The 23338-nt window shown below is 28.5% G+C and overlaps 2 protein-coding genes across 12 annotated transcripts; both read right to left on the bottom strand.

Annotated features, from left to right (window-relative positions):
* Positions 1–109: 109 nt before the first annotated feature.
* On the bottom strand, positions 110–14284 carry LOC123261994 (adenylyl cyclase 78C). Of its 9 annotated transcripts, none has more exons than XM_044723949.1 (13): positions 14016–14284; positions 13387–13706; positions 13037–13284; positions 11610–11767; positions 11324–11513; positions 10264–10448; positions 9810–10008; positions 6780–6938; positions 6020–6249; positions 5793–5929; positions 2877–4325; positions 2380–2617; positions 110–1153 (listed from the first exon to the last, which is right to left on the bottom strand). In XM_044723949.1, the coding sequence occupies exons 2-13, from the start codon at positions 13452–13454 to the stop codon at positions 452–454; spliced, it is 3963 nt and encodes a 1320-aa protein (XP_044579884.1). In that variant the 5' UTR covers positions 13455–13706; positions 14016–14284; the 3' UTR covers positions 110–451. The 9 variants fall into 9 exon arrangements, with proteins under 9 accessions (XP_044579884.1, XP_044579887.1, XP_044579890.1 ...); XM_044723952.1 differs by having other exon boundaries at positions 13387–13444; XM_044723955.1 differs by having other exon boundaries at positions 13396–13444.
* Positions 14285–15004: 720 nt separating this feature from the next.
* Positions 15005–22443, bottom strand: LOC123260474 (tudor domain-containing protein 7A). Of its 3 annotated transcripts, none has more exons than XM_044721582.1 (5): positions 22114–22443; positions 21845–22046; positions 20599–20689; positions 16607–19877; positions 15005–15891 (listed from the first exon to the last, which is right to left on the bottom strand). In XM_044721582.1, the coding sequence occupies exons 4-5, from the start codon at positions 19824–19826 to the stop codon at positions 15689–15691; spliced, it is 3423 nt and encodes a 1140-aa protein (XP_044577517.1). In that variant the 5' UTR covers positions 19827–19877; positions 20599–20689; positions 21845–22046; positions 22114–22443; the 3' UTR covers positions 15005–15688. The 3 variants fall into 3 exon arrangements, with proteins under 3 accessions (XP_044577517.1, XP_044577515.1, XP_044577516.1); XM_044721580.1 differs by having other exon boundaries at positions 16538–19877; positions 22114–22436; XM_044721581.1 differs by lacking the exon at positions 22114–22443 and having other exon boundaries at positions 16538–19877; positions 21845–22060.
* Between the last annotated feature and the right edge of the window lie 895 nt (positions 22444–23338).

Raw genomic sequence — 23338 nt, 5'->3', positions numbered from 1 at the left:
ACTAATAAATTGAAAAATTTAGAAATTTGAATTTTGAACTGAGACTTTCAGAAACTTATTTTTTTTTTTTTTATCTAAAATTATACCGTAACGAGAAAAAAAATTTTAAAAATTTCTGGATGTTTCTAGCTACTATCTGAAATTTTTTTTCATTACAAATATCACTGAGTATAATCTAGGATGATATCCATTGTCATCTTGTTATTTCCATGTACTTTGACTATTTTTTTCAAAATTTCAAAATTTTTTTTCTTAAAGCCAAAAGAGAACGTCGAAAAAATTTTTTTTTGCGTTTTTCAACCAGATTTTTACTTTTATACATTCCTTAGTTAATTGGAGAAAAAAAAATTTTTTTATACGCCCTTTTGACTCTAGTAACGCGAAATAATGCCAAGTATTAAAACTACAATCATTTTTTAGTCTGTTTGCTGGGAGATTTTTGTTGCTTGACTCAGCTGATGGTCATTTGCTTTCTTCGGGCTTGAACAACACCATAAACAACAGCAGCAAGACTCCTGCACAGGCTTCTGTTCCTGGAGCTGATTCCAGATTGCTGAGTGTCCTTGCCGAGGACGAAATAAGTTTCCATGGTGCCTTTGCCCTTGACCTCAATCATCCCGCGTTTCTGCGTGTGGTAGCCGCGAGCTTCAAGGATCTTAGCGCTGTCTCGAGGAACCTGGATCTTCCCCATCACTCCGGTGGAGTCCATGCGCGAGGCCTCGTTCACGGTGTTGCCCCAGATGTCATAGACGGGTTTTCTTGCCCCGATCACCCCGCCAACAAGCGGCCCAAAGCTGATCCCGACTCGCAGGTCGAAGTTGTTGAACGAGTGCACGTTGACGTCTTCCAGGCGGAGGCGCATCGCCACGGCGTAGTCCACCAGCTTGCACAGGTGGTCCATGTCGTCTTTGGTCGGGTCCAGGGTGCTGGGATTCAGTCCAGACGCTGCCATATAGGTCGCGCCGACTGTTTTTATCTTCTCGATACAGTGGAATGGCGGCTCGTCCAGCAGCTCGTCAAAGTCTGCTATTATTTCATTCAGCAGTCTGATGCACTCCATTCCTTTGTTCACGTCTTCGGAGTAAAATTCGGTGAAGTTTGGCACGCTCGCGAACATCACTCCTACTTTGTCGCGGGATTGAGAGTATAGTTCCTGCAATTTTTGGAATGGTTTAATTTTTTTTTTTAATTAATAGTAAATTTTCGAATGAAAATAAAGTTAGCCGACATCTAAAAAATTTTATGATTTTTTTTTATTAAAGAATTATTACAAAAAAATAAAAAAAAAATAAATTTTTTCATTTGTTAAAAACTTGAAAAAAAATAAGTGTAATTTTTTAAAAATATTTTTTAGTAATAATTAAATAAATTAAGCAAGATAAAAAAATTCAAAATGTCGGCTAACTTTATTATTATAATTTTGAAATGACACTGAGTTGACAGATTTTTTTTAATGAAAAAATTATTACAAAAAAATAAAAAAAAAATTTCATTTGTAAAAAACTTGAAAAATTGTAAGTGCAATTTTTAAAAAATATTTTTTTATTCTAATTTAATTAATAAAAAACTTTAGTGTAAATGATTTAGTGCTTTAAATGATTAAAGTAAAATTAGCCAACATCTGTCATTTATTTCTTTTTCCAACAAATAAATTACTACAATAATAATTTTTTGACACATTTACAGATGGAATTTTTTTAATGATTTATTTGTTGAAAAAAAATTATAAAAATTGATGAAAATGAAGTTAGCTGACATTTCAAAATTTTTAGAAATTTTTTATTGAAAAAATTTCAATTAAACAATTGAAAAAAAAATTTCACACGTAAAAAACTTGAAAAACTTTAAGTGCAATTTTTTAGAAATATCTTTTTAGTTGTAATTTAATTAAATAAAAAAATCAAAAGTTTTTAGACGTCTGCTAAGTGTCATAAAAATTGTCATATGTCAGCTGACTTGAGCATGATTTAGAATTTTATAATGACATTAAAGTTAACATATTTAACATTAACACCATTTTAAAAATTATCAAAACCATAATTTAAAAAGCCTAAAAACCATAAGTTAAAAATGTCTGATTTAAAATTTGATAAATTCTTATTAAAAATAAAAATTTTTAAATTATGATAAAAAAAATATTTATAACAAATGTGGACTTATCCCTGTTTAAAAATATTCATTGAACAAAAAGTTAAAAAAATTCGTTCTATGCAAATTATATATCTACAAATATATATACTTATAAATTGAAATCAATTGGAATTATTGAAAAAAATTCAAATCTCATGACAGTGAATTTTTTTAAATGAATATTTTTAAACAGGGATAATTTTTTTACCAATTTGTTTTTCATAATAAATAAATTATTTAAAAAACTACCTCAGGAGGATGTTCAGCTGTCAAAAAATGATTAGCGACATGATCAGGAAGAATATTCTTCAACAATTGCATGTTATTATGCTTAGACTCCATCATGTCACCTAGTTCTCGTTCAGCTTGTTGTTTCCACAGGAAATCTAATCTAGAAGTTACTTCTACTTGTCTCCCATGGTAAGTTACGACAACAAGGAAGACTATTAAAAAGATTAACATTTGTGCTGACAGCGGCATAGCAGTTCTACAATTAAAATCATAAAAATAATCAATAAATTAGGATAAAAATAAATGGCATTAAAGTTAGCAGTCACTGAACAATTTTTTAATTTTATTTATCAAAACAATTTGTTCCAGAAATTATTTTTAAAAAATTGCATTTTTTATTTTTAAAAATCTTTACATGCCAATTTTTTTTTTGTCATAATTTATTTGCTATAAAATTTTAAAAATTATTAAGTGTATACTAAATTAATTTTCATTAAAAATGAATATATACTTACTCATTAGGATCATCATCAGTCATCAAAAACAACTCCTGATAACCAACAAGAATTAATCCGGCATACATGAAGACAATAATAGACGCTAGAACGGTCTTAACAAGGTAATACAATTTGAGAGCTGAAGCTAAGGCCATTAAACAAAGAATCCAAGTAAATACAATGTACTCAGAGCGAAAGCATGTTTTGTCTAACTTAAATATTGATGACTCTGTCGAGTTAAGATTATCATTACCATTAACACTCAATATTCTTCTTGTTTTATATTTATAATTATTCAAATCCTGCTTGAACGCTTGAAACTTTCTGCCGTGTCTCTTTAAGACAGTGTGTCTGTGATTTGTTTTTATTTTTTCATCATTAAAATTATTATTTTTATTATCATTAACATTAGACCCTTTGATTTTATTCCTCGACAAATCTGTAAAGTATTCTTCATTCTTGTCATCAAAAGCGACTTTAAAAAAATTAAATATAAATTTATCAAGTCCAGGAATACTTTTACTTTCTAAAACACTATTGCTTTCATTGAACTTATCATTATTATCTTTATAAATAAGCTTATCCATAACGGGAAGCGATTCCGAAGGGTTAAAAGTAGTCACAGGACATCCTAAAACTCCAATGAGCGAGGTGAAAGCCATCAGACTGATTAAAATGCAGATGAAGATGGTGCGATGAAGTTTATTGTGCGTCAAAGTCGACGATGCGTTCTGCAGAACTGCCGGAAGAGTCTTGAACTCTTCAGCCATCACCAGAATCGAGCAGACAATCAGCACCGCGGTGGTGAAGAAAAGAGACGCTAGGAGAATTATACAGTCAGGTACGATGATCGCCTGGCAGATTGCGATAAACAGCCAGATTACGAAGCAGCAAATCATGTTTGACTTGAACATGTCTTCTCTTAATTGCCCGAACTTTGTTTCCAAACTCTCGTCATTGTAACGCAGCGTCCAAGCGTTTATGTTGGCCAGTCTCATACGCTTGTTGCTGGCGGTTTCAAACCCACCTGCAGCTCCACCGGGCTTTTTATCACCTCCAGCTACTCCCGACTCGTCTTCCTCGTCTTCCAGGTACTCCGCTTCCAAGTTGCTCATTGAATTTGCGCTGTTCAAGTTCTCGAAGGGAATTTCCGGAGTCCAGTCGACTCCAATGTCATCTTCGTCTTTGCAATTTGTCATGTTGTCTTTGCTGCTGCTGTGGTTGTTTGACAGCAATGCGTTTGCTATCTTGAAACTCTTCTTGGATCTGCCGCCAGTTTCGTCCTCGGTCCATATCTTCGGACGCGATGACTGTCTTCTTTTTGAACGCAGTGGCTCTGTTTGTTTTATTAGGTAAGTTACTACTTGCCGGTCTTTTAAATAATTATCCCGGTCCACTCCGTTCCCTGGTTCTACTTCGTACACGTCGTTTAGACATTTCAATGTTTCTGCTGATATATGTACTCGTCTGCAAATAAATAAATAAATAAATATTTATTAGAAAGTATTAATGCTTTATCTCTAGATACATAATTAAGAAATGACCTTATGTCTTGTGAACTATTGATATTTTTAAAGATATAAGCTCATCCCGATGTTACACTCATAAAGACCTTTCATTTGAATACCCACATCAATTTTTCATATATTTATATATATTATATATATGTATAAATGAAAAATATATAAAAATGCATGTGGTTACTCAAATGAACGCTATTGATGAGTGTAACGTCGGGATGAGCTTATATCTTTAAAAACTTTAATATTTAAGAAATTACAGTGCAATTTAACATAATTAAGAAATGACCTTGTATCTTGTGAACTATTGACATTTTTAAAGATATAAGCTCATCCCGATGTTACACTCATCAAGACCTTTCATTTGAGTATCCACATCAATTTTTCATATATTTATAAATTTCACAAATACCATATATATAAAATATATGAAAAATGTCATGTGGGTATTTAAATGAAAGGTCTCAATGAGTGTAACATCGAAATAAGTTTATATCTTAATAAATGTCATTAATTAAAAAATGACCTTGTAACTTGTGAACTATTAACATTTTTAAAGATATAAGCTCATCCCGATGTTACACTTATCAAGACCTTTCATTTGAATACCCACATCAATTTTTCATATATTTATATATATTATATATATGTATAAATGAAAAATATATGAAAATGCATGTGGGTACTCAAATGAAAGCTCTTGATGAGTGTAACGTCGGGATGAGCTTATATCTTTAAAAACGTCAATAGTTGAAAAAGTATAGTGCAATTTAACAATAGTCATTATTTAATAAAGCAAAATTTTATAGTTTACAAGTCACGGCAGTGACTGCAAGGTTGCTAGTTATTATTATTTATTTAATAAATTCAATGTGTTTAAATTTTAGTTTATTGAAAATTTTCCTAAAGAAGACTATAGTCTTATTTGTGTATACAAAGTTTATTTTCACAAGTACTCTATTCGCGCCAATAAAAACAAAAGATGTTTTTTTTTTTTTATTATTATTGTTTAAATAAAAAAATAATTATGTCTTTTGTTTATTTTTATTTGACCCAAATATAAAATTAACTGAATATAAAAAAAAATAAAAGAAGAAATGCATTTATTTAAAAATAGAATTTATTTATAAAAAATTGCATTTGGAATTTTTATTTTCTTTTTATGAAAATTAAGTTAGCGGAAATCTAAAAATTTTTATAATTTTTTTATTTAAAAAAAAAGTGCAATTTTAAAAAATATTTTTTAGTTTTAATTTAATAAATTAAAAAGTCAAAAAGTCGGCTAACTTGAGTATAATTTTTTTTTTATATTGCAATTTTTATATGAAATTTTTTGTTTAGTTAAAAAAAAAAATTATCAATTGACCTAGTGAAAAAATAAAATGACACTAATATTGATAATAAATTAATATACCCAGGTATTCCACCACTTTCTAAATGGTTTGCCAAAGTGACATCATAACTCCATACATCAAACTGCCATTTCCTCAAACCAAGGACTCCACACAATACTGACCCACTATGAATACCAATTCTCATATTTAAATCCGTCTGAAAAAAAATTTTGTCAATGAACTAAATAAAAAAAAAAAAAAAAAAAAAAATAAATAAATAAATCAATAATCAATAATAAATAATTACCTTGGTGGTATACCGTATGTCCCGAATAGCTTTAATCATGTGAAGACCCATTTCAACGCAACAGTGAGCATGGTCGCTTCTCGCAACAGGAAGTCCTGATATGCAGTAATAACAATCTCCAAGCAATTTAATCCTCAGGCAATGATTTTCGGCAGAAAGTCTGTCGAACCGGGCAAACAAATCGTTGAGGACCTTGACCAACTCTTGAGCGCTGCACTGACTTGCCAGTGCTTTAAAAAATAAATCAACTTGTCAACTTGAAGATACATTTTGACATAATGTCAACATTACACTGAATTAGTATTAATATTAGTAATTTTAATAGTATTATTGTCACTATAATAACAATAATAAAAATAATAATAACAGTACTGTCAAAACAAGTAAACAGAAAATGTCATGTCTAGTACAGTTGAACTATTTCGTAAGAGTAACTAATGCTATGACATTATATTTAGACTAATGTCGAAAATTTGGAACAGTCTAAAAGATATCTTAATGACGGAAATACACATAAATCATGTTATTGTGTGTGAATAAATATTTAAACATAGTTGCGGTTTCTAAAATTAATAATTATAAATTAAACTATAAAATTAATTCTACATATGAATATATTATATACACACAAATATGTACTTACTCAACTTAAAAAATTAATCAACCAAATAAATAAATAAATAATTAATAAATTGATTAATTAAACATGAAAAACACATAGAAGATATTATTAATAAATATGAACTTTAGATTATTTTACCAGTAAATCCTTTAATATCAGCAAATAAAATGCTGACATTTTCATAACGGTGAAGATATATCCTGTGAAATTGATTTGGTGTGAATGAAAATGTTCCACCACTTGCTGTCTCGCGAGCAATATCTCTTATCATTTCTTTAGCTACAAAATCTGGAAGAACTAAAATTTTTTTTTAATTAATAATTAAATAAAAAAGTTTGGAAAATCCAAAAGTGCACGCCTCATAATCTCATTTTTTACAATAAAATTGATTAAAATAAAAGATAAAAAGCAAAATAATAAAAAACAGAAAACTCTGCTATGGTTTAGTGACGCCATAACTCTAAGGTGAGGACAAAAAATACTATAATAAAATGTATAGATAGATATACAAAAAAATCCACAGTCATATATTACTTTTTTATGAATAATAATTTAACGACAGTGAATTGAACGCTCTTATTAAATGAGAAAATCCTAAGTGTGTTACTGAGTCAAAACACGTCAAGTTGAGCCCTCTTTTACCACTTGGTAATAGAAAACCTATTAAAATATAATTAATTATCGAAAGTCGTCATACCTAAAAATCATCCCTCAAAACAGTTTTTCAAAATTTTGAATTTTTAACAATAAAAATTTTCGGTAATTTTAATTAAAAAATTAATTGTGAAAAAGCTGTTGGAGATAACTTAACGAAAGTTTCAGCGATTATAGTAAAATATCTATATTTTCACATAAAATTCTTTTGCAAATTTAATTTGTTTGTTATCATATTTTTTATTAACTTTTAAATAAACAAATTGAAATTTTAATGACTTCTCAGTACGATAATCGAATTTTTTTTTTTTTTAGTAATACGCGTTATACATTTAAGTTCTTTATTTCAAAATAAAATTTCACTGCCCGGTATTAGTTTAAATAATATGAATTTTTATATGACGCAGCGGCAAGCGGTACAAGTGCTCTGCGCGCTACTGAGCTTAGCCGTTAAAGCTGTAGATCGCTACAAATTACACAATTATTTAATAAATGATTTTTACAATTCATTTTTTTTTTTTTTTTATTTATACTTTTAACAATATTTACACAGAGTAATCAAAATATATTTATTAAAGTATTATTTAGATTTAACAGTAGAATAAAATAATCATTTTAATAAAATATAATGAAAAAATCAATTAATGCCTTAAATTAGTTCTTAATTTTTTTTTTATATTTACAAATCGTGACATGATCAAGAAATCACATTAAAAAATACGCGTCAATTTCATTTTTTCGATAGGGTCAACAAAAACTCTCTGAAATGCAAAGTTTTCTCCGAAGATGAAAAAAGTATTACAAATGTAGTAATTAAGAAACAACAGAAAAAAAAATTAAGAATTAATTTAAGGCATTAATTGATTTTTTCTTTATATTTTATTAAAATGTTTATTTTATTCTACAGTTAAATCTAAATAATACTTTAATAAATATTTTTTGATTACTCTGTGCAAATATTGTTAAAAGTATAAATAAAAATAAAAAAAATTGAATTGTAAAAATCATTTATTAAATAATTGTGTAATTTGTAGCGATCTATTTTAAAGTTTTAGATAATAAAAAAAAAAATTATTCCGGTACGAATGAAAAATAAGTTAGCCGACATCTAAAAATTTTTAGAATTTTTTTTTTTATTGAAAAAATTATTACAAAAAAATAAAAAAAAAAATTTCATTTGTAAAAAACTTTAAAAACTGTAAGTGCAATTTAAAAAAAAAAAAATCAAAAAATTAAAAACGTCGGCCGAAACGACGTCCGAAAAGATTATGTTTAATGTTATTATTATTTATTATGTTAAACGAAAAAATTGTTATTGAAATATATTTTATGTGCCTGACAAATTATTTGACTTGATATAAGTGTACTCATATTAACGTGTAAGTGCGATATAAATGACAAAAATCAATTTCAGTTTCGAGAAAAGTGCTTTTTTTTAAATGACGAGAGTAGAGCACAATCTCAACGCTTCGCTTATGAGCCGTGCAATAAATATCTTAAATTATATATCTTCTCACCAATATAAATTAGCCTATTAATCGTCGTTAATATTATAATAGAGTTTAAAAGGGAGATTTATTGAAATTTAAAATCGATTAATGGCCATAAATACCCCACAGGGTCATCGAGACTTCTATATACAACAAAACCAATCGACTGTGAATCCACAAGGCGATTCTTTTGACATCCGGTGAGGCGCATCTTACGGGCCACCGGTTAAGAGTTATAGTGTCTCTTATCCACTATGCCCCAGAGTTTTTTTTATTTACGTGCCACTGATACTCGCAAAACGCCGTAATAACAAAAAATATTATTGAAGAAATAAAAATCTGAGAAGCCAAACTCCAACCAGCAAATTAATACATTACCCTGTATAAATTTATATTAAAAAAATACTCGTTCAGAAAACTGAAAAATCTACACGAGTATTTTTTTTAATTTGAAAATTTTTGTTTTTTTTTTTTTTTTTTTAAATTGCAAGATATTTAAAAAAAAATAGCGTTTTTCGGTGAATTTCAGGCTGAAAAATTGGAAAAGTGAAAAATAAAAAAAATACTCGTCTAGATTTCGGAAAATTATAAATAAAAATCAAAAAGTTATTAAATTTGTGAAAATTTTTATAATAATAAAGTTAGCCGACATTTTTGATTTTTTTATTTTGCTTAATTTATTAAATTATAACTAAAAAATATTTTTAAAATATTGCACTTATAATTTTTCAAGTTTTTAAAAAATGAAAAAATTTTTTTTTATTTTTTTGTAATAATTCTTAAATAAAAAAAAATTATAAAAATTTTTAGATGTCGGCTAACTTTATTTTCATAAAATTTTTAAATGAAAAATACTTAATCATAAAATTTAATTTCAAATTAAAACTCGAATATTTATTATTTGATCTTTTGAAAAAAATACTCGTTTAGAAAATTCAAAAATCTAGACGAGTATTTTTTAAAAATTAAAAAAAAAATTTTTTTTTTCCAAATTACAGGTTTTTTTCAGGGTCGTAATTAATACCTGAAAGCAACAGTTTTTCCTGTCTGTTATTTTCATTCTGGGTTCTCTGGCGGGTCTCCATCGACCTATGAGTCTCCAGGAAGGCTTGCCGCTGTCCGCGGTCCGTCAGGTACTTCGTGTACATCCCTGCGAGGTTAACTGCGAAGTACAGCAGGGTATTTGTCGTCAGCATTCTAATTACACAGACAACGTCTTTTAGCTGGAAGAAAAATTTTATTTTTTTTTTACAGATGTAAACAAAACATTAATTAAACATCTGATGTTAATCATCATAAAATCATGAAAATTAAATTAGCCATCTGGAAATTTTTATTGAAAAAATTAAAAGTAAAAATTCCACTTGTAGAAAATTTTTAAAATTACAAGTGGGATTTTTTTGACTTGTAATTTAATTGTTGAAAAAAATATAAAATTGCCGGCTAATTTTAGTATATAGTACCGTCATAAAACTTACGTAATTAGAATTGTAAAAAAGCGTGGTTATTATCATGGTCATGTGACTCAATGCGGTACCAGAACCAGCAAGCACGCACCATCTCAGCGGCAGCGGGAGCATTGCATACGGCGCGTAAACAACGAACAGTATGTACCACATTATGCGCTGCTGAGATGAAAAATTTAATCCAGCTGCTATGAATCCTATAATTTATTTACAAATTATTTTCATTTATTGTGTTTAACTATCTGCAAGGTATTTTTTATAGCAAGTAGCATATTTATAGAATATGATTAAATTAATAGACCTGTCATTTTTTTTTGACATTTTTTTTTATCTTTAAAATAATAGTCTAGAAAATTAATGAAAATTAATGTAGCCGATATTATATCATTTTTAGAATTTTTTTAACAAATAAATTATGGCAAAAATAATTAGAAAAAAAAATTGGCATGAAAAAATTTTTAAAAATTAAAAACCAATTTTTTGGAAAAAATGTATTGGCTAAAAAAAAATTTTAAAATGGTCAAGTGACTGCTAATTTTAATGTCATAGAAAATTAATGAAAATTAGTTTAGCCGATATTTTATTATTTTTGTAACAAACAAATTATGGCAAAAAAAAATTAACATGTAAAAATTTTAATAAAAATACAATTTTTTAAAATAATAATAGTTAGCCGACATTTTTTATTTTTTGATTTTGTTTAATTTATTAAATTAGAACTAAAAAAATTTTTTTTTAATTACACTTACAGTTTTTCAAATTTTTCACAAATGAAATTTAAAAAAAAAATTTTTTGTAATGATTTTTTCAATAAAAAAAATTCCAAAAATTTTTAAATGTCGGCTAACTTTATTGTCATTTTTTTGTTATAAAAATTATTTTTATAACAAATAAATTATTAAACACAAATTTTAATTAAAAAAAAAAAAGTTCTATAATTGATTTTTAATAAAAACAAAAAAATTTTAAATTAAAATAATAATAATAATAATTGTGTATATAGAATAAACACTTACTTACATACGTCGTATTTCATTAACAAATTTAAAATTTCTCAAGAACGTTAAAATACCTTGGATATTTATAAGCAGCCAAGTGCATATAGATGCCCAGTAAAGATAATTGGGCGAGAACCACCGCCACAGTCCTACTACGCACACAACAATATTAGCAAGCATGCAGCATGATACCCAAGACAATGTCTGAATTAAGCTGCTGCTGCGTTCATTTCTCCTCCATAGCCACATAGAAATTATAGCAATCTATAAATTATAATTGTTTAATAAAATGATTTTAAGTTAGGTTGAAGCTGTCATCCCATTGCTTGCAACTTGCAATTGTTGGTGAAGAAAAATTACCTTGAGACCAAGATCGACAACGTTTAGCATCATCAGGGATTTCTGACGTTGCCGGCATGAGTACTGGAAATATGATTTCTCTAAACTCGGACTATGGAATGCGTTTGTTAACGACGGGCAAAATATACCTTTGTACATACGCCCACGCTTAAATACATCTGCAAGGTAATTATTATTTTAGTGATGTAAATTAAGTATAAAGATAAGTGCTATGAGAAAATAAACTATTTTTAAGCTAAATGTCTGATTTAAATTATATTATTTTTTAAATAAAAATAAGTTTGTTTTCTCAGAAGAAATAAAATATGATACTGTAATTAGCAGAGACTTTAAATTTTTTTATTTTTCTTTAAAAATAAATTAAGCCTAGAAATTATTGTTAAAAAATTGCATTTATAATTTTTTAAACGTTTCTAAAGATTAAAATTTTTCAAGAAATTTTCCTTGCTATAATTTATAAATTAAAAAAATTCTAAAAATTATCAAATTATTATAATAAAATATGACCATGAAATTTGCAGACTTTTTTATTTTTCCTGAAAAATAAATTAAGTCTAAAAAATTATTTTAAAAAAATTGTATTTATAATTTTTTAAAGTTTCTAAAAATAAAATTTTTCAAATAAATGTTTCTTGCTATAATTTATTTAAAAATATTATCAAATGTCTCTAAATTTAATTATCATAATAAAATTAGCAGACTTGAAAATTTTTTTTGCTATAATTTATAAATTAAAAAAATTCTAAAAATTATCAAATGTCTCTAAATTTCAGTGTCATAATAAAATATGACCCTGAAATTTGCAGACACTTTTTTTATTTTTCCTGAAAAATAAACTAAGTCTAAAAAATTATTTTAAAAAAAATTGTATTTATAATTTTTTAAGTTTCTAAAAATGAAATTTTTAAAATAAATTTTTCTTGCTATAATTTATTTTAAAAAATTAGCAGACTTGAAAATTTTTTTAGTTTTCTTTAAAAATAATCTAAAAAATTACATTTATAATTTTTTAAAACTTCCAAAGATGAATTTTTTTTTGCTATAATTTATAAATTAAAAAAATTCTAAAAATGATCAAATGTCTCTAAATTTCAGTGTTATAATAAAATATGACCCTGAAATTTGCAAATACTTTTTTAATTTTTCCTGAAAAATAAACTAAGTCTAAAAAATTATTTAAAAAAAAATTGTATTTACAATTTTTTAAGTTTCTAAAAATGAAATTTTTAAAATAAATGTTTCTTGCTATAATTTATTTAAAAAAATTAGCAGACTTGAAAATTTTTTTAATTTTCTTTAAAAATTAAGTTTTTTGCTATAATTAATTTATAAAAAAAATTTCTAAAAATCATCAGAAGTCTCTAAAAATTCCAGTATCACAATAAAATAAAAAAAAAAAAAAAAAAAAAAAAAAAAAAACCCGAGACTTTGTTGACAAGGAGGTTCTTCTGGTTTTTCAGGTTGATCCTGAAGAACAGCAGCTTCCGGCGGCGTAACAACGAGGGTGACTTCTTCCTTGTCGCAAGCCTTAGCTTCATCTTGTTGTTGGTCTTCTTCTTCCTCGAGCGGTGGCGGACCGACGCCCCAGGCAGCAAGACCTTCTCTTCCGAGCCGTTCGGACGTGAGCTTCTTGACCGCTTTGATCCATAACTGTTTCCTCGGAGAAATACCCAACCTTTTAGGAAACCATGCAGGAAGAAGAAGAAGAAAGAGACAAATTAAAATAACCGTAAAGTTTGTTCTAGTGGAGGTGGTACTGATAATTATATTATATTACTTTACATACTCGTCGATGCCTGGTACGTCGGGTTCCAGCATCATGGTCCAAGTCTGTTCTGTAATCATTATCTCTCGATGATGAGAATTGCCCCCGTGCCTTTATATTTCTTCTATAGTGAACTTCACGTAGCCATTTAATTTAAATAAGCTTACGCGGTTCATCACTACCCTGCATGCTTGTCTGCCAGGTCATTGGTAAGGATGGAGAATATTACACAGGCAACACTGATTTACAGTGATTAAATACAAACAGGGTTGGATTGATTGATTTATTGGTTGATAATATTATGTAGAGATGCCTAAATAATTTTTCGTCACCTGCAACGCAAAAATTTTGTTTGGCTCTGGCACTTTTTTTTTCACATCTTCACCGCTTTTTTTTCAGATATTCTATTTCGAGTCTGAAGAAATATCACCAAAACAACAGAACATTCAGAACCACTAATTTAAGCTGCGCGGGAGGAAGCAACAAGTAGTTTTTTCATTCAAGACATTTAAGCAAGCTTGCTATAATTATTCTAAATAAAAGTAAGTAAAATAAATAAAAATCTAAAATAAATAAATAATAAATATAACAATCTAATTAAGCCACACCAATTTTAGCCATACAAGCCTTTTTTTCATTACATTTCTTCATTATCCTTTATGGTGATTTGATTCCAATCAGCCGGATTAGTTGTTAACACGCGATGCTATAATTGTTACTATAATTATTAATTAATTGATTAATTAGTTATGATGTGATGGATGATTAATTACTATTAATTACGTATTATCAACAGTGTATTTAGTAGTCTAATAGGGAAGCAAGCATGTTATTCATTACTTGCCTTGCCTTTACTTGCGCTTTTACCTCTTTAGACCGATTGACTCTCGTCAACTGGTTAACTCTCCGTTTGAAAGCCACTGACCGGCCGCCTTGTCGTTATCCATTGACGTCACAAAAATAAACTAAGCATGCTTTCATCCCCTCTTAATAATTGTTTTTTATTTATTTATTATTTAATTCTTTATTTTATTATTATTTAGTTATTATTAATTAATATTTAATTATTTATTTTAAGATTTACTATTAAATAATTATTATAAAAAATATTTTTTTTTTTTTTAATATAAGCTGACATAAAATTTTTTTTACTAATTTTTATTTAAATTTACATAAAATAATTATTTTAATTATTATTATTATGTAATTATTTATTTTAAAATTTATTATTAAATAATTATTGTAAAAAATATTTTTTTTTTTTTTTAATATAACGATATAAAATTTTTTTTTACTATTTTTTATTTAAATTCACATATGATAATTATTTTAATTATTATTAATATCAATACTATTATTATTATTATTATTATTTAATTATTTATTTTAAGATTTACTATTAAATAATTATTGTAAAAAATATATTTTTTTTTTTAATATGACCTGATATAAAATTTTTTTTTACTAATTTTTATTTAAATTCACATAGAATAATTTTTTCTAAGTAATTTATTTTAATCGATAATTAAATTTTCTGCTTAATATAATTTTCACACCAATTAGTACTTGAAATTTTTACATTATTAATTTTTTACAATAATTTTTATAATATAAAAATAATTAAAAAATGATTTATAATTATATGAACGATTTTTATTACTTGCTTTCTTACATTGAAATATAACTATTAAAAAAATACATTTCAAGAGTCTTACATAAAAACATTAAATATTATTATCAATATAATCGCTTAAGCGATTTTATGCTGAGATTTAATAATCTTTACAGCAAGTATTTCTTTTCTTATTAATATTGTCTAATAATACTGTATTCTTCATTATCAAGAACGTACACAGTACGCTATTAATTATTAAATAACTTTCTCATTGTTAAATACTTAAACTTTGTCTTTTAATAACAAGATAAATGAAGAATAAAATATATAATTCTTTAAATATATCAACGCCCGTAAAAAATTGGACCCAAAAAAATAACTGAGCGATAACAAAAAATAATTATATTATTAAAAATAATAATAATAATAGCATCAATAAACACAGCCAGGGGTTTAACCAGACCCTCATATTGCTTAAAGTTTTATTAAATACGGCACATAATCGTAGGCCGGATATTTTAATTGCTTGGAAGCTTTATAAATATTGTTATTACTATTAATATTTAATATCATGGAAGTTATTTAATCTCGATAAATAAACGTTTGTTAATTTATATAAAAAAGGTTTTGAATAATGCAATAATATTAAGGGTAATAAATAAGAAAAAAAATAATAATCTTGTTACGTTGTACCAAAGCTTAAATATCAAGTTTCATTAATTCTGAGAGAATGTTCTTGTCTTCACTGCCAGACGTGTCGATAAGTTCCAAAGAGACGATTTGTTTTGTTGGACTAACTGTGTCTGGTTCAATTCTTCTAATTATTGACACAAAATCTTTTTCTCCAACGAGTTCTTTAAATTTACTGTCCAGCTCCGGTTTTGAGTTTAATTGTTCATGGCCTGAATAAAAAAAAAATTTTATTAATTAAATATATAAGATTAATTTATTATTATCACTGTCAATAATTTTCATAGAGATTTTATGACAAAAGTATTGAAAGCGATTATTATTTAATAATTATTATTACTCAAGTTAAAAAATAATAAAATTTTTCAAACTATTTAAAAAAAAATAATTATAATCCATGTAAAAATAATAAAAAATTAATTTGTCATAATAATAATAATAATAATAATAATAAATTTTGGCACGACTTCTTCACCGCATTATTATTATTATTATTATTATTATTATTATTATTATTATTATTATTATTATTATTATTATTAATTTATCAATAATAATGAATTAAAAAAAAATTTTTTTTAAATACATCTTAAATATTTTTTATATAATAATAATAAAATTATATAATTTTATTATTATTATTATTATTATTTATTATGTTATAATAAAAATTAATTACAAAATATTCAAGATGTTTAAAAAAAATTTTTTTTTAAATTTAATATTATTGATAAATTATTATTAAAATAAAAATAAAAAAAAATAATAATAATAATAATAAAAATTTGTCATAACAAAAAAAAAAATAAAAATATAAAAACAGTGACAAATAAATAAAAATAAAAAGAAAATTCTTGCCATATAGCTTAGCTTTAATTCCTTGATAAGGAATCGTCAAAAATTCATCTGCCAGCGGCTTCAACTCACTATTGTCCAAGTTGCGCATAACCCCAGAGTCGCACAAATAAACGATAGTAGACCTTGCATCAAAAATTCCCGCTACCATAGCGCGTTGCCATTTATTATCAACCTTAGCAGCGCAGAGGCTATCAACAGTACCAAAATCTTCATTCTTGACAAAACTTTTACTCCCCTCACAATAAGCCTGAAGCTCTTCCTCAAGAATAGTCAAAGGCTCAGTTCCATGATACGGCTGGACAACAAAATGATTAGGACCCGTGACAGTCTGAGTAACATGTACATCAAAAAATTCTCCAATATTAGGAATCTCCGGCTTGCTCATAATCTCGAGGCCTTTTGGAGATAAATTAGTCCTCGAATTTTTCCTATCAAAAATTCTCGACTTGGGCTTTAAATTATTATTCTTGTCCTCGTCTTCCGCACTGATCAACTGAAGCGCAAGAGTATTGTTAATAGAAATCAAAGAATAATCCTTGTCCTTTCCTCCGCGTTTAAACAACTCGACAACAGCCAACGAGTCCTTAGCTTCCTTGATGACCTTGCAGAACAATTTAACTTTAGGCGGCGCCATTTCCCTCAGAGGCTTCAAAATTTTCTTGTCACTCAGCACGCTGGTCCTCGTGTTGTGCAACTGAATCCCACAAGTCTGAACCGGATACTTTTCCACCGCCGTAGCAAGCAATTTAAGATTATTATCATGAGCCGGCGGGATCATTTGGATCCTGATGAGCTGCGAAGCGCTGACGACCATCGTCTTGCCAATGTCAACCAGCAGAACATTGAGCCGATCTCCTTGGGGTTGCTGGATGACTTTGACCCTCGCCATCGGTCCTTCTGGCAAGCGAACCAAGTAAGCAACATCTCTGGTTACCCAGCTCCACTTAACCGCAGCTCTCTTGAGAACTTCATCATTAATTTCCGCAGTGAGCTTCTCAATCAAGGCACTCAATACCTCAAACGAGTCATTATTTATCTGGATAAAAACCCCACCAGTGTCCTCATCAACGTGCGATAAATAAACCTCAAGAACCTCGCCCTCGCTGGTTAATTTCGGACTGCTCACAGTTTTAATCAATTTCTCAAGAATCAAATCATTGACATTGATATCTTCATCAGTGCTGGTGTCATAAAACACTCCGTTTATCAGCACGCCCAAGTCATTCTTCTCCCGGCTCATAACTTGCACATAACAAGATAAGTTTGTTAGTAACTCAACGCCAATCTTGTTAATGACATTGTAACTGGATAGCTCATCATACCCCGCAATGCTGAATCTCACAGCCTGGGGAGCCAGTTCGTAGAAACTCCTATCTAGAGTACACAAGTCATTCAAGCTGACTGTATCAACATCTCCGGTGTCTATAAAAAAAACATCCGCGCTCTCGCTCTCGGTGTCAATGAAATCAACGTAAACCCGCTGCCAAGTGTCGTCTTTCTTAACGGCATAGTACCTCTTGACTTTAACCGAAGCAGGCTTCGGCTGGACCTTGCTGTAGAACACCTCTATCTTGTCAGTCATCGAGTCTCTGCGGAGACAGTAGTCATCATCAAGAATAATCCCGTAGACCTCCTCGGTGCTGATCAAGCTCGTGATGTAAACCGGCCAGAGCTCTTCTTGAGGCAGCACCAGCTCCGGCATAGGCGGCTGGTCTATGTCGTCAGTCGCCGGGTTGTAAGGCAGCAGGATTATCCCGTCATTCAGAACTTTCTCACAAGTTATTTTAGAGAAGCAACTCGCGAGGACATCGTCCCAGTCCAGCGGCAGAGTTTCTTTGTACTTCTCCTGGTAGTACTGAGGAAGCTTGTGCTTGAATATTCCACTGGTGTGGTTGTCGTTTATGACAATGTCAATCACTCGGTCTTTTATCACTGTTTTGTCGAGAGTGATTGGCAACTGGACTTGCGACTGGTACTTGACTCTCAAGTCAGCAAGAGCTTGCTCAGCGGCGATTATCTCAGCGTCATTTTTAGTCTTAGCGTCCGCTGGGTAGCTGCTGAACTTCATGCTCCCAATTGTTATTTGGCTGTAGATAGTCTTGGGGCTGCGCTTGCCGCTGTCAGTGCACACGTACTCTGGAGGCGGGAGGTTCATCTGGAAAGCCAGGTCGGTCAGCTCTTCCCGAGGGTCGTTGAAGGTTCTGGGAGTCAGTGGTGGAGTCAGAGGCAGTTGTCTGACAACTGGACTAACATTGGGTTTTATTTCAACGGAAGGCGCGAATGTTACCCGCTTGTCGGCGTTAGAAGGTGTCTCAGCCTGCTTGGGCTCGACAATGGGAGGAGAAAAAGCCAGTGGGTTCTTCAGACGCTCGCTCAGAGGTTTTAATTGAGGCTTCAGTCCAGAGTCATTGAAAGTCTCGTTTGTTTTACTGGTGTAATTAGGAGACAATGGCTTTTGCTTGAAAGAAGTGTTAGTTGGAGACACTGGAGACTTGCGATCAGTCGGAGGTATCAATGGTGGAATGTTTCCTGAGGAATTTTGTCGAGTTACGGAGAAGGAAGATCCTGACATGTTTTGAGCTTGGCTGTTTCTTCCCATTGAAATATTGTGCAGGTTGCTGACCCGGTGGTTCATCGGCGGAGATGTTGAGGAAGACAGATTCTGGAAGCCATTGTTGGCGCGCGCTGGAACTCGGTCAGCTTCGGGTTTCTCGGCTCGGGACATCGAAGATGATTGTTGGAACCCATTCTGGGACTTTGGCATGTAAAATCTGTCATCTGGCTTCTTCTGGCTGCCGTTGCTACCGAAATTTTGCGCTCTGGTAGTCTCGGGTCTCGAAGAAGAGTTTGAGGACCAATTTCTGGTGGTCGGTTGGTCGGTTGGTCGGTGCAGAGACTGACTGCGTCCGTATCTCGCGGAGAAATTCGATCGCGGGTTGGAAGAATACCTGCCTGTTGATGAGGACCTGTTGTAGTTGCCTGAGTAAGTGTTTGTGGGACGTCTCGATGACGTTGGCTTCGACTTAGGGGTCTTCTGTCTGGAGATCAAGTCCGCCAGGTGCTTGTTCTTCTCATCAACTAGCGCTTGAGCGTAGATCGCACCGTTTCTGGATACTAATCTTATTGTTGGCACGTCTTTTAGAAATTCGAGGATGTTCGCGTAACCGTATTTTCTGAAGGGAATGTACTCCTCGAACATGTCCTTGTAGTCCCGGTTTATGTTTTCGACTGCTACTCCTCCCTTGTACGCCAGCAGCATCGATTTTAATGTCTTGCCGATTTCTTCCATCGTGATTGATTTTAGCAATTACGTGGAGAAGTTTTTTTTTCTTCGAGTTATCTGTAATTTTTAAATATTTAATAAATATTTTTTAGTTCTATAATTAGTATTTTTTTTAAAATATTTAATATCTTTATTTAAATTAATTTGAAAAAAAAAATTTTTAATATTTTTATTTAAATAAATTTGAAAAAAAAAAGTTTTAATATTTTTATTTTAATAAATTTGAAAAAAAAAATTTTTTAATATTAATTTTTTCTTTAAGTACTGTAAAAAAAATTTATTTGGTTTAAACTAAATAAAGTTTGTATATTTAAAAAGTTAGTACATGTTTGCACTTATTCAAATATTAATTAAATTCTCTGAAGTATAAAAAAAAAAATTTATTTATATTTTCTAAAAATAATTATCATACGATCAAAGTTGATTTTATTGTAATAAAAAATCATTTAAAATTTCTACATTTAATAAAATTATTTTCAAATTTATTAAATAATTAATTATTTTAAAAAAAATTTTTTTACTTTATTAATTAACTACTTGTAGTTTTTTTTTATTGAATTAGCTGCGTTGTATATTTTTAGGCACAAGACTTAAAAGTTCGAATCGTAAAAATAAAAATAGAATATTTTTTTTAATTGATCTGATAATAATACAGAAAGTGCCAGAAATTTAACAATATTTGTAACATTCTTACATTTTGTCAAATGTTTTTCTAAAATTACCTTTCAATCATTGTTATATTAATTATTAGTTGTAATAATAAACAAAGTACACTGACCTCGAAGGAATAGCCGGGCTATTTGCCACCTCCGGCAATAAAATGATAAAAAATTTATCAGCAGAGAAAGTCAAGCACCACTGATATCAATCTGCAAGACAAAAGAAAAATGATAACCATTAGAAGCTCAATAAAACTATGTATCTAAATACTAAATGTCTCACAAAAAAGTCTATTAATATAAATATAAATGTAAATGTAAAGATAATATAGCATCTAAGTACTGTGAATAAAAAATATAAATTACGCGTAATTATATGTTATTAGACAAAAAATGCCGTGACATTTTTAATGAAAATTAAATTAGCTGACATCTGAAAATTTTTATAATTTATTTTATTAAAAAAAAAGTTAATAGAAAAAAAATGCAATTTTTTAAAAAATTTTTGACTAATTTTAGTCTTATAAATTTTTAACAATACTCTTTAATATTATATTATGTAAAATAAATTAAAAAAAAAATTATACATTAAAGTTAGCAGTCAGTTCACAATTTTTTAATTTTATTTAACAAAAAAATTTCTTCCAAAAAATTAATGTTAAAAAGTAGCATTTTTATTTTTTCTTAATTTCTACATGTCTATTTTTTTATGCATATTAACTTAGCCGACGTTTTTAATTTTTTTTTTTTCATTTATTAAATAAGAACAAAAAAAATTGCACTTACAGTTTTTCAAGTTTTTTACAAATGAAAATTTTATTATAATTTTTTTAATGAAAAAAAATTTTAAAAATTTTTAGATGTCGAGTAACTTAATTTTCATTTTTTTTCAAATTTTTTTTTACTAAGGTAAAAGCCCCAATAGATGATCATGTACCAGTATATGATCACTCCATGTATTTGTATACCTATATTTATGAATATAGATATACAAATACATGGAGTGATCATATACTGGTATGTGATCATCTATTGGGGCTTACCTTAATTTATTTCTTAAATAAAAATTTTGAAATTTATTAAATATCTGGTACTTTAATTTTCATAAAAATTATAGCCAGTACTTGTACGAAAGCTTAAATCAAACACTCGATAAATAGAAAGGAATTAATAATTCCATGCTGTCGGCACAATTGGTCTGATGATTAAATATGTATTGGTAACTCGCACCTATATCAGCAAGCTATTAACAACTTATCTTGAGTAATAATTGCTGAAAAGTTCATTACCATATGGTAATGAAATAAAAAAAAATTATTAATCTAAATGGTTAAAAAGTAGAACAAAGAGACGGTGGGTACTTACGGGTTTTTATCAATAGAAACAAGTTACGGGTTACGGGAAATAATCCACAACCAGACCGTCGACTGGGCAGGACTGGACTGGATTGGAATCACTAGTCACTACTACCAAAAGCAACTTGGTACGGTGACACACACAGCCAACTCAACCAACGGAGTGTGTATCTGTGCAAGAACTCTCTCGTGCTCCTTGAGTGTGGTGAGCGCTAGAAGTTTAGATGCAAAAGTGGTGGTAAAAAAGATGACGGCGAAGAGAAGAGTTGGTATACTTACACAAATAAATAGCTGCAGTCTGTTGAGCTTCTAAACAAGTCAGGTATATAGCAAGTCAATGACCAATGACCAATCAGACAACTCGGTTGACAAGCATGACCTGTCACACGTTAATCCACCAGAAAAACATTACACGGTCTACGCGTGGTAAGTGGTGCCCTCACTCGCTGTCGTTATCATCAGCACATCGCATTAAATTCCGATTCCGGTTGACGGCTGACGCTGACACGAATCCCGTTGTGTGTTGCGCTCGAAAATTCCTCAACGAAAGTAAAACACATCGATGTTTTATGTATGGATGTTTTATGTTGATGTTGATGTCAATGTTGATGTAAGTGTGTACTTGATACTTAGATACTTGGTATGTATTTTAAATAAGTTATTATATACGCATGACATTCCTCATATTACATGGCATATTTATATTTAAATATATATATATATATATGCTAGTGGAGGTTTTATATGTAATACAATGACTCTATTTAAATTAAGAGTTCATTGAATTAAATTATTTTTAAAATTGATTTTAATGGCTGATTTTTTTTAGGGAGATTTTAATGAAAATAAAGTTAGCCGACATGTAAAATTTTTATGATTTTTTTCATCAAAGAATTATGAAAATTAATTTAGCAGATATTTGATCATTTTTAAAATTTTTGTAACAAGTAAATTATGGTAAAAAAAAATTGACATTTAGAAATTTTTAAAAATTAAAAATCCAATTTTTCAAAAATAATTTTTTGGAACAAATTTATTTGTTAAAAAAAAATTAAAAAATAGTCAAGTGACTGCTAACTTTAATATCATAAATTTTAATGAAAATTAATTTAGCAGATATTTCTTAAATTTTAAGAATTTTTGTAATAAATAAATTATGACAAGAAAATTAACATGGGAATTTAAAAAAATTAAAAATGCAATTTTTTTTAAACAAATTTTTTTGGTAAAAAAATTAAAGAATTATCAAATTACTGCTAACTTTAATGTTTATATAACTTTTCTTAATAAAAAAAATGCAGACATTTAGAAAATTTGAAAAACTATAAGTACAATTTTAAAAAATATTTTTTTAGTTCTAAATTAATTAATGGAAAAAAAAAAAAAAAGTTCACATCTGTTGAGTTTAGTGTTACAAAAATAAGAATAGTTTAAAGAAGATGATTTATGATTTAAGAATTAAAAAAATACTTTCTTTACCAACAACATGTGGGGCTTGAAAAAA

This window comes from Cotesia glomerata, linkage group LG3, assembly GCF_020080835.1.
Source record: "Cotesia glomerata isolate CgM1 linkage group LG3, MPM_Cglom_v2.3, whole genome shotgun sequence".
NCBI classification, from domain to species: domain Eukaryota; kingdom Metazoa; phylum Arthropoda; class Insecta; order Hymenoptera; family Braconidae; genus Cotesia; species Cotesia glomerata.
This window is presented reverse-complemented; position numbering and strand designations above follow the sequence as displayed.

Excerpts from the sequence above, each read along its gene's own strand:
- LOC123261994 (XM_044723949.1), bottom strand. The coding sequence starts at position 13,454 with ATGATTACAGAACAGACTTGGACCATGATGCTGGAACCCGACGTACCA. Across the intron at positions 11,514-11,609 it reads TTGTCGATCTTGGTCTCAAG|ATTGCTATAATTTCTATGTG; the intron begins GTAATTTTTCTT and ends TATAATTTATAG. Across the intron at positions 5,930-6,019 it reads ACATACGGTATACCACCAAG|ACGGATTTAAATATGAGAAT; the intron begins GTAATTATTTAT and ends ATTTTTTTTCAG.
- LOC123260474 (XM_044721580.1), bottom strand. The coding sequence starts at position 19,826 with ATGGAAGAAATCGGCAAGACATTAAAATCGATGCTGCTGGCGTACAAG. Across the intron at positions 15,892-16,537 it reads AATTAAAGCTAAGCTATATG|GCCATGAACAATTAAACTCA; the intron begins GCAAGAATTTTC and ends TTTTTTATTCAG.